This window comes from Myxocyprinus asiaticus, chromosome 9 (assembly GCF_019703515.2).
Source record: "Myxocyprinus asiaticus isolate MX2 ecotype Aquarium Trade chromosome 9, UBuf_Myxa_2, whole genome shotgun sequence".
NCBI lineage: Eukaryota > Metazoa > Chordata > Actinopteri > Cypriniformes > Catostomidae > Myxocyprinus > Myxocyprinus asiaticus.
Window position 1 is genome coordinate 24841283 of NC_059352.1, and position 14206 is coordinate 24855488.

General features: G+C 36.7%; 1 protein-coding gene across 6 annotated transcripts in view; it reads left to right on the top strand.

Annotated features, from left to right (window-relative positions):
• The window catches only part of dnajc6 (DnaJ (Hsp40) homolog, subfamily C, member 6), a 51005-nt gene extending 38636 nt beyond the window's left edge, over positions 1–12369 (top strand). For all 6 annotated transcript variants that reach the window (XM_051707161.1, XM_051707162.1, XM_051707156.1 and 3 more), the window contains 6 exons: positions 411–500; positions 994–1131; positions 1220–1555; positions 3704–3852; positions 5145–5321; positions 9586–12369. In XM_051707161.1, coding sequence (XP_051563121.1) covers positions 411–500; positions 994–1131; positions 1220–1555; positions 3704–3852; positions 5145–5321; positions 9586–9687 — 992 coding nt within the window. In that variant the 3' untranslated portion in view covers positions 9688–12369. The remainder of the gene's footprint in view (positions 1–410; positions 501–993; positions 1132–1219; positions 1556–3703; positions 3853–5144; positions 5322–9585) is intronic.
• The last annotated feature ends 1837 nt before the right edge of the window (positions 12370–14206 follow it).

Consider the following 14206-nt stretch of genomic DNA (forward strand, 5'->3'; position numbering starts at 1 on the left):
CGAGAACTTAAAGAACTGATACTTATCTGGAACTTATCTGGTTTGTCTTCCAAGCAGTATGCAGTAAGAATTGGAAAAAAGCACTGCATGCCAAATACTGCAAATTATTACAATCTGTTACTCAGATATGAGTTAAAAGAAACTACCGAATCTGATCTAACAACCTCAGGGGAGAGGAATATGTAATTATATAATACTAAGTTGATACATATTTCTTATTTAATTAAAATATATGCTACAGAACCACAGTGTTTACACTCTTTGGGGAAATCAGCCAAAAAAAATTACACACTTAAGCTTAAACATTCTCAAAGTTTTATCTGTATTATAGGTGTGTTATAATTTTTGTCTTAAAACAAACTTGTAAAGCATGCAATGAGTCCTGCAAGATAAATATTTGCCTTTCACAGGCCGCAGTTCACCTGTGCCACCTACTACTCCCACTGTCAACATCCAACAAACGACAGGGACATGGGAATGGAATAAACCAGCACCTGCAGGCAAGTACAGTTAGAAATAAAAGAAACAGTGTTGGGCCTCCTGGTGGACACTTTTGTAATTGCACTTAAAAAAACAAAATGACTCACTCCTGATCTGCCATCTGGACTTCAGTGGTGAGCTCATATAGCTCATGATTATTAATGTCTAATAATGTTTTTAAAGGAATAGTTCGCCCAAAAATTGTCATCATTTACATGTTGTTCCAAACCTGTATGAATTTCTTTTCCTTTGGAACGCAAAAAGGAGATGTTAGGCAGGATGTCAATTTCAATCACAATTCACTTTCTTTGCATCTTCTGTCCTTACAATGAGAGTGAATGGTGAATGAGGCTGTCATTCTGCTTAACATCTCCTTTTGTTTAATGAAAGATAGTTTGGAACAACATAAGGGTAAGTAATTGATAACAGAATTTTCATTTTTGCGTGAACTATCCCTTTAACAGCTAATGTCGTTATAAATTATTATTTCAACTGAATGATTTGTTTTATCAGGTGGAGGTTTTGGGATGAGAAGTAAGTCTGCCAGCACCAGTCCAACCAGCTCAGTTCATGGTACTCCCACCCACCAGTCCAAACCCAACACCCTGGACCCTTTTGCTGATTTGGGCAATCTAGGAGGCAGTCTGGGAGGTAAAGTGAAAAAAGCTAAATTTATAGAGTCTTGTTTCGGTGCACTCATGATCTTAATTTCTATGTGCACATCCAAATTCATGCATAGGTTCAGGTTCTGGATTCTCCAGCAAGCCCACCACACCTACTGGTACAGGAGGAGCATTCCCGCCCATGGGCTCACCCCAGCGTCCTGCTCCTTCCCCCCAGCACACTGCCTCTGCAGGCTGGCAACCCAGCACCGGCTTCCCCTCTTGGCAGGCAGGAGGTGGGGGTCAGTGGCAGCCTCAGGCTCAGGGTGCACACCACCAGACTCCACCTAAAGTACCAGGACCCTCCATGCCCCACACCTCACCACAGAACAGACCCAACTACAACGTCAGCTTCTCCACCATGGGTGGGTTGTCACCGGGAAGCACTGGGGCAAAAGCACAGCCTAACATGGGTCAGTACCTTAGGACACAGACCTCTGTTGACTCAACTGTAGAATCTGGTGCAGTATTTTTCTTTAGCTATGTTCTTATGTGTATGTTGTTTGGATGTGTTCCTTGAAAAATTGTCACATAAAAAAAACACTAGATGTGCTATTACTTTTGTAAGTCAGACAATAAAATGGATAAAAAAACAAAACATAATCAAGACTTTGAGGTGGGCTTTTGTTTTTTTTGTTTTTTACCAAAGCCAGTAAGTAACCACCTAACAACTCAGAACAACCTAGCAACCACCTAGCAATGCTCTAACAACCACTCAGAATACCTTAGTAGCCCCAAAGCAATGCCCTGGCAACCAACCAGAACACCCTTGCATTTCTACAGTCTTACAACATGGATGACCTGACCAGAACCTATGAGACCCAGTCTCATAGAATCACGTTACTATACCTAAATTTTTGCAAAATTATTTTTACGTGGCTCATTGTACATATCACAGCAGTGTTCTGGTGAAATAAACACTAGAGGCGCCACAACAACAACTTTTATTCACTTATACACAAACCTCAAGTAAAAGGGCAGATTACAACCTGGTCTCATAAAATTTATGTTACAATGGCAAAATTTTTTGCAGACCAAAACTGTGAGCTTCATTACACATTTGGCTGCAGTTTCCCAGTAAAACGTCCAGTGGGGGAGACCAAAATCAAGTGAAATGATGTTGTAACCAGACAAGGTTTTTAAGGTGAATATTAGATGGATGTTTTAATGAGTAAAACATACCTCCTAACCTAAAACTTTAACCTAAACCTAACCAATAGTGTCTTAATATATAAATGAGAGATGAACAAAACCTAACCGATAGTGTTTTAAAAGCAAATTCAACATGAAAAGCACATTTACTGAAGCAACCACATCATATCGTGTTGCTTCTATGGCATTTTCACTTTCATTTTGAATGTTCTTGGCTGGGCTTGAGCCTCTGTCTCCAAGTTCAAAGTCCAACACTCTATCAGGTGAGCTACAAGCTAATCATACTTGAATAAGTGTGTAAATGTAGGTGGGTCTCTAATACAAGCATTAAAATATGTTGATTTTCAAATGATGCGTTAGAGTAAGTGTTTTGATATAATAACAGCGGGGTGTGAGTAATAGAGCAAAAAAAAAATATGTTTATAAAGACCTAAACAGCCATAGTACCTGGGATTTGTGTGAAAGTGAATAAAAAGCACAATTGTTATAGCGCCTCTAGTGTAAATTTCACCAGAAAACTGTGGCGAAATGTTGAATGCAGGATTTTGAAGTCAGTTTGCAAAAATGTAGTTAAAGTAACGTTCATTCTATGAAACTAGATTTTCAGATTATCCGTTTATAAACGCACTTCGTCCTGTTTAATCACACAATGCTATTTTATATGCTGTCCTCACATAATGGTGATCTTATGGCATATGACTTGTCAGGCGGTGCATTTTATCATTTGCATTACATAAGTAACTACATTTACAAGCTTGTTCCAGTGTGATCAAATTGCACTGTAGCTCAATCGACAGAGTGTTGCACTTGCAATGGAAAAGACTTGGATAAAAGTCTTAAATGAGCACATGAGTAAAAGTGTTATAGGAGCACCACAAAATGATGTGGTTGCTTCAGCCATTGCATATTTCATCTATTTGGTGTAGGTTTAAGGTTTAGGGTAGGGAGGAGGGTTTTGTTGATTTAAAACTCATTAGAGCATTAACCTTAAAAACCTCATCTGTTTTTCATCTCACATTTGCTTTTTATGGAACTATCGGTTAGGTTAAGGTTTAGGGTAGGGAGGTAGGTATTGTTTATTTAAAACTCGATAGAGCATTAACCTTAACCTCATCTATTTGGCAGAACATTTAACTCTATTTCAGTCCCACACAGTGGAAATTTCACCTCGGAACTGCCACGATATTTTTAATGAACCATGTAATATCATTGTGGAAAAATGTCGCTATTGTCACATAATTTTCTTGAGATCAGGCTGAATTTTGACCTTTTATCATAAGTATCACTCTGGAGTATTCTTATTCTATTCCACGTAAATAACTGCCTGAAGTTCCCAGCGGAGGCTACTTCTCCACTGATTAAAGCATGTTGACTGATAAAAACAACTTCCTGTTTCTTGTTTCTTCCAGGAACCAGGCCGAAGGTTTCCAGTGCTAACTTTGATGACCTGCTCTCCGCCCAAGGCTTTGCTGGCACTAAAGAGAAGAAAGGGCCAAAAACTATAGCAGAAATGAGAAAAGAGGAGATGGCAAAAGAAATGGATCCAGAGAAACTCAAGGTGAAATACAAAAGATTAACCATATCTATACATAAAAATAACCCACCCAAATAAGAAGCTGATACCTATATTAAACCTCCTGAGACCCGAGCGTGACTGCTGTGTGCATTTTACAGTTCACTTTTAGATTTGTAACTAGTAGCACCTAATAAACAACCAAAAAATATATATATATATATTTTTTAGAGCAAATAGTTTCCTAAAAATTGATGTTCACATACGTGGACAGTGGGACTACGTTGTGAAATTTTAAATAATACCAAGCTATAGAAAGCTTTTTTTCATCAAATTGTTTAACATGTTTCCAGGAATGCTATTTATGTTTTTGAGACATTACAGACATTAAATCAGAAATTAGCATAAATAATTCTGATTCAAAGTAATGGCCAGCATCATCCAATCACTGCCAACCATGTTGAAATAAAATAATACATTATATATTCTGTACTGATTACCATTGTCCCATGTCTGCCGTTTCACGATAAATCGCTTGCATTTTAAAAATGACATTTCGGATGAAACTAGAGACTCTAATCTTTTGACTCAAACAGGTTTCAATGTAAAAACAGGTTTTAATGTAAAAACTTAATTAGGTTTTTTACCAGATGCAATTTTGTTGGCGTTTAAACCAAACACAAACTCCACTGTGATCAATGTCATGTTGTTTGGACACATAACTTAGTGCGTCGGAAGTTTAACCCTTTACTGGCAGTACAGAGTCTCCTGAACTGAGATCAGTCGGTTTAAATGAAATGAAATTATGCATTGCATATAGCGAAGCCAAAATTCAACGTCCATGCATGTGGATGCGGTGTCGCACGCGGATAAATTACACAGCTCTCTGGAAAACCTGATTATTCTTAGCCAACTGCAGCATAAAAACTATAAATAATGCTAAACTGTATAAGTGACCTTTATGCCAGGCATTCTGATTTCCTACTTAACTGAGCTGGAGGCATGTCTCTCATATCAATCTGTGGTCTCTTTCTTCTTGTATAATAAACTAATTTCAAATCAAGTCAAATCAATATTGAGTTCAAATCAAAATGTCTATGTATTTATTTGGAAAATAGCCATGTGATAAATGGGATAATGTACAGTCAGCCAGTTATAATCGTAAAATAAACACCTTCATGTCCTGATATAAGTCCAGATCACCCTGTTGGGGTTTATATTGGATGTATAATGGCCTGCTGACTGTACATTATATCTTGCATAATGTATTCCTCTTTTGTTGTAGTTCTAGTCTCAATCACTTCACCTTTAAAGATAATAAATCTTGTTTATGACAGATCCTGGACTGGATTGAAGGGAAGGAGAGGAACATCAGAGCATTGCTTTCCACCATGCACACAGTCCTGTGGGAGGGGGAGACGCGCTGGAAACCTGTAGGCATGGCTGACCTTGTCACACCAGAACAGGTGAAGAAGATCTACCGCAAAGCTGTGCTGGTAGTACACCCTGACAAGGTGAGAAATGTATTTGTTTGTTCCTCACACTTTAGAGCACTGGATAAAAATATATATATATATATAAATATATATATATATATATATATATATATGAATTATAAGGTGAACAGAGAGTGATACATAAAGTTAAAAGAATAATTGTGAGTTCCTTGAACTTCTTTGGCTTAAAAATCCATAAAAGTAAGATTTTAAGTACTACTAATTCAAATGATCAAGCACAGAACTGAGGTTGTGGGGAATACCCATAAGCCCTTGCACTTGAACAATTTAAGCACGTTTATTTGATCAAAAGGAATGTATTGGGGCATTTAATTAGTTGTTATTAAGAATTTTTAGTATTATTGATGTTTTACTCTAATTAGTTGTTTTGTGTAGTCACCATTAGGGTGATTAGTGTTCCCTTTGGTGAAGTTGGATCCTGTTCCATAGGTATGGCGAAATGAAGCTTTGTGTAGCATTGAAGCTTTCTCCTGCTAGTACCAGGAAAAGATTCAAAGCCTCGGGAATATGGTAAACAGTGCTATCTGGTGGTTAGTAAAATTAAAAGCAGCCATTAAACTGAGGATGCAGCTCAGTAATGGAGCCTCTGATGTGTACAAAAAAAAAAAAAACAATGTGAAATGTTGATTTTCACCCTCCGATAATATAAAGTATTAAAGTGTGGAAATAAATGCAGGGGCGGATCTAGGAATTTTTTTATTGGGTGGCAAGGGGGTGGCATGAAACTATGAGGGGTGGCAACATCAAAGCAAGTGCCCCTGCGTAGTTCTTATGGATTAAGGTACCAAGCTTATTGCAACATGTACTAGTTCATTAATTTGCATCACTATCAAATTACAAATGTCCATTAATTTGTGATACAATTGCATTTCCACAGTAACAACAGAGTAACCATTTTGCTACTGATTTGCCAACATAAAAAAATAAGTATCAAAATTCTCTAGAGAACCAATAATTTGTCTATTAAACACTGATTCTAAATGTTCCTTAGCTTGATATAGAACTGGCGATCTGAAATAAACGTCACCTTATGCAGGCCAAATTGTTTTTATTTTTTACGTTTTCCCATGGATTATTATTATTAAATGTTACTGTGGGGGGCAGTGTGAAGTGGTGAGACTCATGAATATGAATTATGTAGCACAGTGAAAGATTCTTTTAAATGACCTGTTTTGATAAATAGTCATTCTTGATGACTGTTTCAAGCACTCAAATATTTCACATAATATGGTAATTTCATCTCTGCATTTGCCAGTATCAGTCTTGGGATTTGTTTAGTCATAGATGAATATGTAGATCAGCACTTTAAGTACATGACTGATTAGTCTAGTGGTTACTTTTTGCCTCCAGTTTTTAGAGTTTAATTTGCCCAAATATATATATTTTTTTATTTTAATAAACCAAGATTGCATCTGTATGTCAGTGGATGGGGACTGTGTTGCCAACCGTCCCGTATAATATGGAATTGCCCTGTATTTAAGGGAACAAAATTGCATTACCCATGAAATCCATATGGGATGCCGTTTGTCTCGTATTTTAGCATCTTACACCCAAACTGCTGAGAATGTTTAACAAACTGAGAGAAATGGACCTCAGAAACACACCTTTCACGTGAGTTTTGTGAGATATTGGCTGTTGCTACATTGCAGAATGCTGTACTTGAAAGAAAGATTGTCAATGACAGTTGGCGCACATTTTCTGTCTTGTTTTCCTTAAGACACAGTTGAATTTTGTCATAGTACTCGAGTGCATGATAATTGTTTATCACCATTGTGATTTCAAAACACTAGTAAATGCACCTATTCATGACATTACATTGCATGCTGTATGCCAGTGCTCGTTCTGGAAGAGAGACTCACCTAATGAGAAAAATTGTTGCACTTTTAGTACAAAAGTATAGTACAGTACAACTTTAGTTAAAACGCTTATTGTGATGTCTATCTTGAAATAAACACTATTTATTGCCAAAAAACTGCACAGTAATCAAAGTGGAAATACACTTTTTTCATGTTAAAACTCCATTGTAATGCATGGTTGCTTAAAACAGAAAAATATTGTCATTCTCCATTTGATTGCATTTGGGAAAATGTAGTGTTTATTAAAAGTGAAGATTGATATAAATTTGGTTCTTGCTAGTCGTTGTATCAGAGCAGTTTTCATTTTAAGCATATTGGGGCCCATTCAAACAGAACACTTTTTTGGATCTCCACTAAAAAAGTGTCCCATAATTAGAGCGGGAATATTCCATTTTGGTTGGTAAAAAGTTGGCAACAGTAGGGGGGACACATCTTGCTTTTCTATTCCACCACAAAAGAGCCTGAGTTGCGGAGAAACTGCTGACACAAAATGACAAAACTGCCTCAACCAACACTCATAACATTCAAAATAACACATTCCAGTGCCAGATCGCCACTCAAAACACACAAAGATGAAATAGAAACTCCTGCTCAAGAACTGGAGATGGATTATAAACATAAAAAAAGCTGTTTAAAAAAATGCTGAGGACATGTCTCACCCGTCTCTATCCATAACTTACAGCTATAAGTATCTAATAATCATTCAGTGAAGATTTGGAATCAACTGAGAAATCTTTCACCTCTTTTTTTTTCCATGTATCTGTCCATGTTGTCAATATTGTTTTAGTTGTTGATGAAATAAGATTAAAAAAACTCAACCCGTAGCAAGTACGCGATTGGTCGCTGCTGTAATCAATCACGTGATCGGTCCGTGTAATTATTTGTGCATTCGGTGAGTTGAGGCAGTTCAACATGAATAAACCTCTATACAATGTCAACATCAACTATAATATACAGTACTTACATTTATACATTGGGATACTAATGATGGAGTGGCAATGCTTTTTCTTAGGGTGGCATTTGCCACACGATGCCACCCCGGTAGATCTGCCCCTGAATAAATACCAATATGAGCCAAAATATTTCAATGTTATAAGATAACATAATGATAAGTTGTATTTGGCAAATATTTGGTGCTGTAATAATCTTCTTGTATGACAGGAAATATTAAATGGACATAAGAATCAATAAACCCATAAAGTATAGGTCTGGATTCCAACATGCGAAGCGTGCGCATGACTGGGCAGAAAGAGAGGATCCATGTGTAATCGATCATGTGATTCTCTAAAAAACAGTACTCGCCCCCAAATGGGGCTTCATTAGAAATCGCGTTGCATACTCGATACATGCTTCGAAGCTTTCAGTGTCATATGTAACATCACTACTGTTCCATCCATGTAATTTTTCCTTGCTAATGCTATTGTGTGTAGCTGAAGTGCAGCTTTATCTGCACTTTATTGGGGAATCAATTGTTTAATGACTGACCTTGTCAGTGTTTTCTTGAGACAATTAAGTAGAAACAACAAAATTAAAGTTAATTTGAAACAACGTGCTATTGTTTGATCTTATTTGTGCGACATACCTTTTTAAGTAAATAAAGTTAAATTAACTGATATATTTGTGAATATCTAGCAAAGGTTTTCTAATTTTACTGATATAAAATGACCATAAATTGAATTTGTCATGACAACAAAATTTTAAAATTGGATTTAACTTTACACAGAAAAGGTTAGTAAGTGATTTTATCACACTAAAATAATGTTTACACATTTTTTATGTCTTGTGGCTATAATTTTGAAACAGTGAGTATTTTAATGTTTACAGATTAGCCCCATTCACTTCCATTATAAGTGCCTCACTGTAACCCAGATTTCTGCTCTTTTTAAAGAAAAGGAGGGGCAAGTTGAAATAATTTTTTGTGCCACATTATGCCACACATGCTGTCGATTGAGCTTAACTTGTATTGAACCTGGAATATTCCTTTAAAAAGTGTCATGCAAAAAGTGCTACATATTGTATATATTTTAAGTAAATCTAACACATCGTTTTTTTCAGTGTGGGTGGTGGAGGAGGGAGTACTTTAAAGTTCATTGTCTTATGCACTTCATTTACAAAAAAGTACTGTGGCAGTACCATGGTACAGTCATGGTATTTTGACATACAGTACAATGATACTGAATGATTACTATATTCATGTACCATAGTTTCCATTGTGCTCCAAGTTACTTCAAAGAATAACATGGTACTACTATGGACCATGTCCAAATATCATGGTTTTACCATGGCATCATGTCCAAAATTTTTTGTAAATGCATCACTAGTATGTGACTAGTATTCTGAAATATATGATGTTGAGGCTTTTCAAAATCAAAATGTGTTTCTTTTTTGTCTCCTTACATCTACAGGCTACTGGACAGCCCTACGAACAATATGCCAAGATGATTTTTATGGAACTAAATGATGCCTGGTCAGAATTTGAAAGCCAAGGACAGAAAGCGCTATACTAAGACTTAAAACCGAGGTCCTGATTCTACTGTATATGGTCACATCAGTCAGCGATTCCTGCCCAGATCATCCTGCAACCCACCTTAGTCCTTGAAACACAACTTTGTTATCTCTCCCAGCTCCAGAATCTGTAGATTGATATCTACAGTATAGTTTTGTGTCTCTTTATTAAATCATGTATCAGGACCAACATTCACTAGGCCAACACAACTGCTGTTTTGATAAGACTGCTATTGGAAAAAGTCGCATTCAGCATTGTTTTAGAGCTCTTTGTATTTACAACCGTCATTCTTTGTGTACTGGGACTTAAACACCTACATAACAAAGCCAAGACCTTGTCTTTACCCAGCTGTGAAATACACTACAAGGCCAAAAGTATGTAGACACCCAAATACCACACCCAGTTGTGCTTATTGAACATTTAATTTCAAAACCATATGGTATTAATGGGGAATAGGTCCTACGTAATAGCTTCCACTCTTCTGGGAAGGCTTTCCACTAGGTTGGAACGTGGCTGTGGGTATGTGCTCTTATTCAGACACAAGAGCATCCGTGAGGTCAGGAGCTGATGTTGGATGATGGGGGCCTGGGTCGCAGTCGGCATTCCAATTAATCCCAAAGGTGTTCAGTGGTGTTCAGGTCTAGGCTTTGTGCAGGCCAGTCAAGTTCTTCCACACTAGACTCAGAAAACATTTCTTTATGTTGGAAGCACACAGTTCTCTAGAATGTCACTGTATACTTTAGCATTAAGATACAGTATGTCTTGACTGGAATTAAGAGGCCTAGCCAGATCTGTTATTTAGAAGGGGGTGTTCACTTTCCATTTACTTTTGGCCATAAAGTGTATATCTGAGAAGAGTCATCTAGGTCTTGTAGAAATGATTCTGCAGCATTTAAATGAGTTTTCCATTAATCTAAGAGTTTAAATGCTACAAATGTTAGAGCTACTTGGATGAGAGGTGAAAAATCTGCAACAACTGATTTTTTTATTTTTTTGGGGGATGTCACATATTTTTTGGGGGGATGTCACATAACTTCTTTTAGAAGCTAAGCATTCTCCGGTAGCTGCGGTGAGCTTCAGATTACATTTGTCGCTGAGGGGAAAAAGCACAATATGTATGAGAGACTGTTCATGAAAAATTTGGTTTTATCATAAAGCTAGTAATATCACCTTCCTCTTTAACTTGTTTTCGGGTATTATCAGACTAGATTTGGTGAAACTTTGAACTGGATCTGTGAAATGCAGTAGATTGACTAGCAGTTTATTCTTTTGTTTTCTACTGAATACTGATCTGTCTGTATATGTTGCACTATAACGTACTGTTTACAATCATAAAGACATTAAATATATTGTTTATTCATGTAGCTATTCCAGAAAAAAGATGCAGAATAAATAGTATAAATATGTAACTGAAAGTAAATCTGACAAGCTTTTGATTCAAGATTTACTTTGGGATCTTAACCTGATGTTGTACATTATTTAACTGGTTTACAGTGCCCTAATCACAGTTGTAAGGCATATGTTTTAAGCTTGTTTTGATTACAGAAAATATTTTTTGTTCAAGTTCAAAGCTATTATCATGACTCCGAAACAGATTATGTTTACTTAAAGTTGTTTTTCAAATGGCAGGATTGCATTTGGATTGCATTTATGTTGGGTGAATACATGGGACACTTTCTGAAAATTTTTAATTAGCGTCATTTTAAAATATGATGCCAAATGGTTTAGCCCCTGACATAATACCATTTCAAATAGCTAAAGATCTCCACTACACTATACAGATAAAAAGGGAAGAAATATTAAATACACAACTTAAGTGTCCCACTTTACCTATAATCAACCTATCTCTGATTCTGTATGTTAACGAGACTATTCTTCTAATAGGGAATGTGATTGATGGAAAGTATGTTCAAATCCCATTGTTTCATTACCATAGGTGTCCTTCAAACCAACATGCCATCAAAGTGTACCGTAACATTAATATTTGCATCAACTGATTTGACAGTTCCAACTCTTTAGCATATGTACTGCATGTTTGACTGTAAGTGGCACATAGTCCAGAGTGTACAGCCACTAATCTGCCCTTTCTCTTCTCAGTATATTTGCACTTGTATGGCATTAAAGAAATACAGCACACTCGTGCCGTAACTTGCAGTACTTGATGTGCATCAAGTCTATAATACGCCATCCTCTTTTAGTGCTTTTGATCATGTAGTGATAGAAAGCTTTAGCTGTTCTCAAAGCAGTTTTCTCTATCTCTTTTGTTTTGCCATCAAATACCTTCCCCCTTCATACAATCCTGTTCTAAGGACTTGAATGCATACAACAGATCAAGATGACAGTCTTGATTATGTTAGATTAGTAAAAAACTGATTAATGAAGGTGCCCTATACAGGATGAATATTTTTCGCTCCCCCCCCTTGTGGACTGAGCAATTTATCTTTAATCTAAGGATATCATGATAAAGCTAACCTCTGTATACAGTAGTGAATGTGTGGTGTTATAATGATGCTGTTCTCTGTAAGGAAGTGATAAGGTTCGGATACAGCTTTGTGTTTGTCTGCTGTATCAGTATTATTGTGAGACAAATTTCTTTTCTGTGTCTTTTTTTTCTGTCCCTGTTCTCCGTATGGAGCTGTACATATGATAATGTGCATTGCACAAATAAATGGTAAATAAAATGTGGTCAGTGGAATCTCTTTTTAAAGTGACACTTCAAAGCAAGCTTTGTGATGAAAGTTGGCATAGGGATCATAATTTGAAACCTGTCAAACTACATACACGGTTACTGAACTTCAAAGGTTATGTTAAAATTAACAAAGTGGTATGTCATCACTCTTTAAAGCCTGTGAGGCATGATGCATATTACTAAATGCCTAAAGGTTTACAGTGCAACGCATAAGCAGTTAAGAATGTAATTAAATAACTAACTAATCCTGATGAGTCATCGTATCCCCTTTTGTTGATTCATTGGGCCCGACCCACCCCCTCTGGCTGTGTTGGCATTCACCTTTAGATGATCTTTGATTACACCAAGTAAGACAAGTTCTTGTATCAACATCTTTTGTTAATCTTTGAACAACATTCTTGTAAAAAATATAGTCCTCCTTACCGTATCAGGCAAAATATCAGTGCTGGTATTACTAGATCTCAGTGCTGCCTTTGACACTGTTGACCACAACATTCTACTAGACATATTGGAAAACTAGGAAGGGCTCTCTGGGACAGTCCTCAGCTGATTCAGGTCATATCTAGAAGGGAGGGGTTACTATGTGAGCATAGGCAACTATGAATCTGAGTAGATATCCATGATGTGGAGTCCCACAATGCTCAGTTCTTGCACCGCTACTGTTCAACCTGTACATGCTCCCACTAGGCCAAATTATGAAAAAGAACCACACTGCATACCATAGCTATGCAGAAGACATCCCGATTTACCTAGCCCTATTGCCAAATGACTACAGCCCCATAGACTCTCTGTGCCTGTGCATTGATGAAATTAACAGATAAATGTGCTGAAACTTCATTCAATTAAACAATGACAAGACAGAGGGTATTGTATTTGGAAACAAAGGTGAAATTCCCAATGTGGACACATACCTTGACTCCAAGGATCTAAAGACAAAGAATCAAGCAAGGAATCTTGGTGTCATTTTGGAGTCAGGCCTTAGTTTCAGTAGTCACATCAAAGCAATAACTAAATCAGCCTACTATCATCTCAAAAATATATAGAGAATTAGATGTTTTGTATCCAGTCAAGACTTTACTGCAATGGACTCCATACCGACATTCCCAAATAGACCATTAGACACCTGCAGCTCATTTAGAATGTTGCTGCCAGGATTCTCACCCGAACCAAACAAATCTGAGCATATTACTCTAGTCCTCATGTCTGTACACTGGCTTCCAGTTACATTTAGAATTGATTTTAAAGTACTATTACTCGTTTATAAATTACTCAGTGGCCTAGGACCTAAGTATATTGCAGATATGCTTGATGAATATAAACCTAACATACCACCCAGATCATTAAGTTTAAGTCAGTTAAAAATGTCAAGGGTTCACTCAAAACAAGGTGAGACAGCATTTAACTATTATGCCATGGAACCAGTTGGAAACCAGCTTCCAGAAGGGGTCAGGTGTGCTCCAACATTAGCAACATACAAGTCCAGACTGAAAACACATCTGTTTAGCTGTGCATTTTTTCACTGAGCACTGTGCTGCACTTACTGTTTGCACGGCATCATATTATTCTGTATTCTTTTTCTTAATTTCAATTTAATATTTGTTACTTAAAAAACTAACTCTTATTTATTTTATCTTGTATTTTCTTTATAATTTTTATGTAAAGCACTTTGAATTGCCATTGTGTTTGAAATGTGCTATATAAATAAACTTGCCTTGTCAAATCACTGCCCCTAATCACAACCTACTCCTAAAATTAGAGGAAATTAAAGGTTGATCATTTGAAGAACTGTTGAAGAACCGTGTTTGGGCCCCTAGTCCTAAGCCTAACCCTA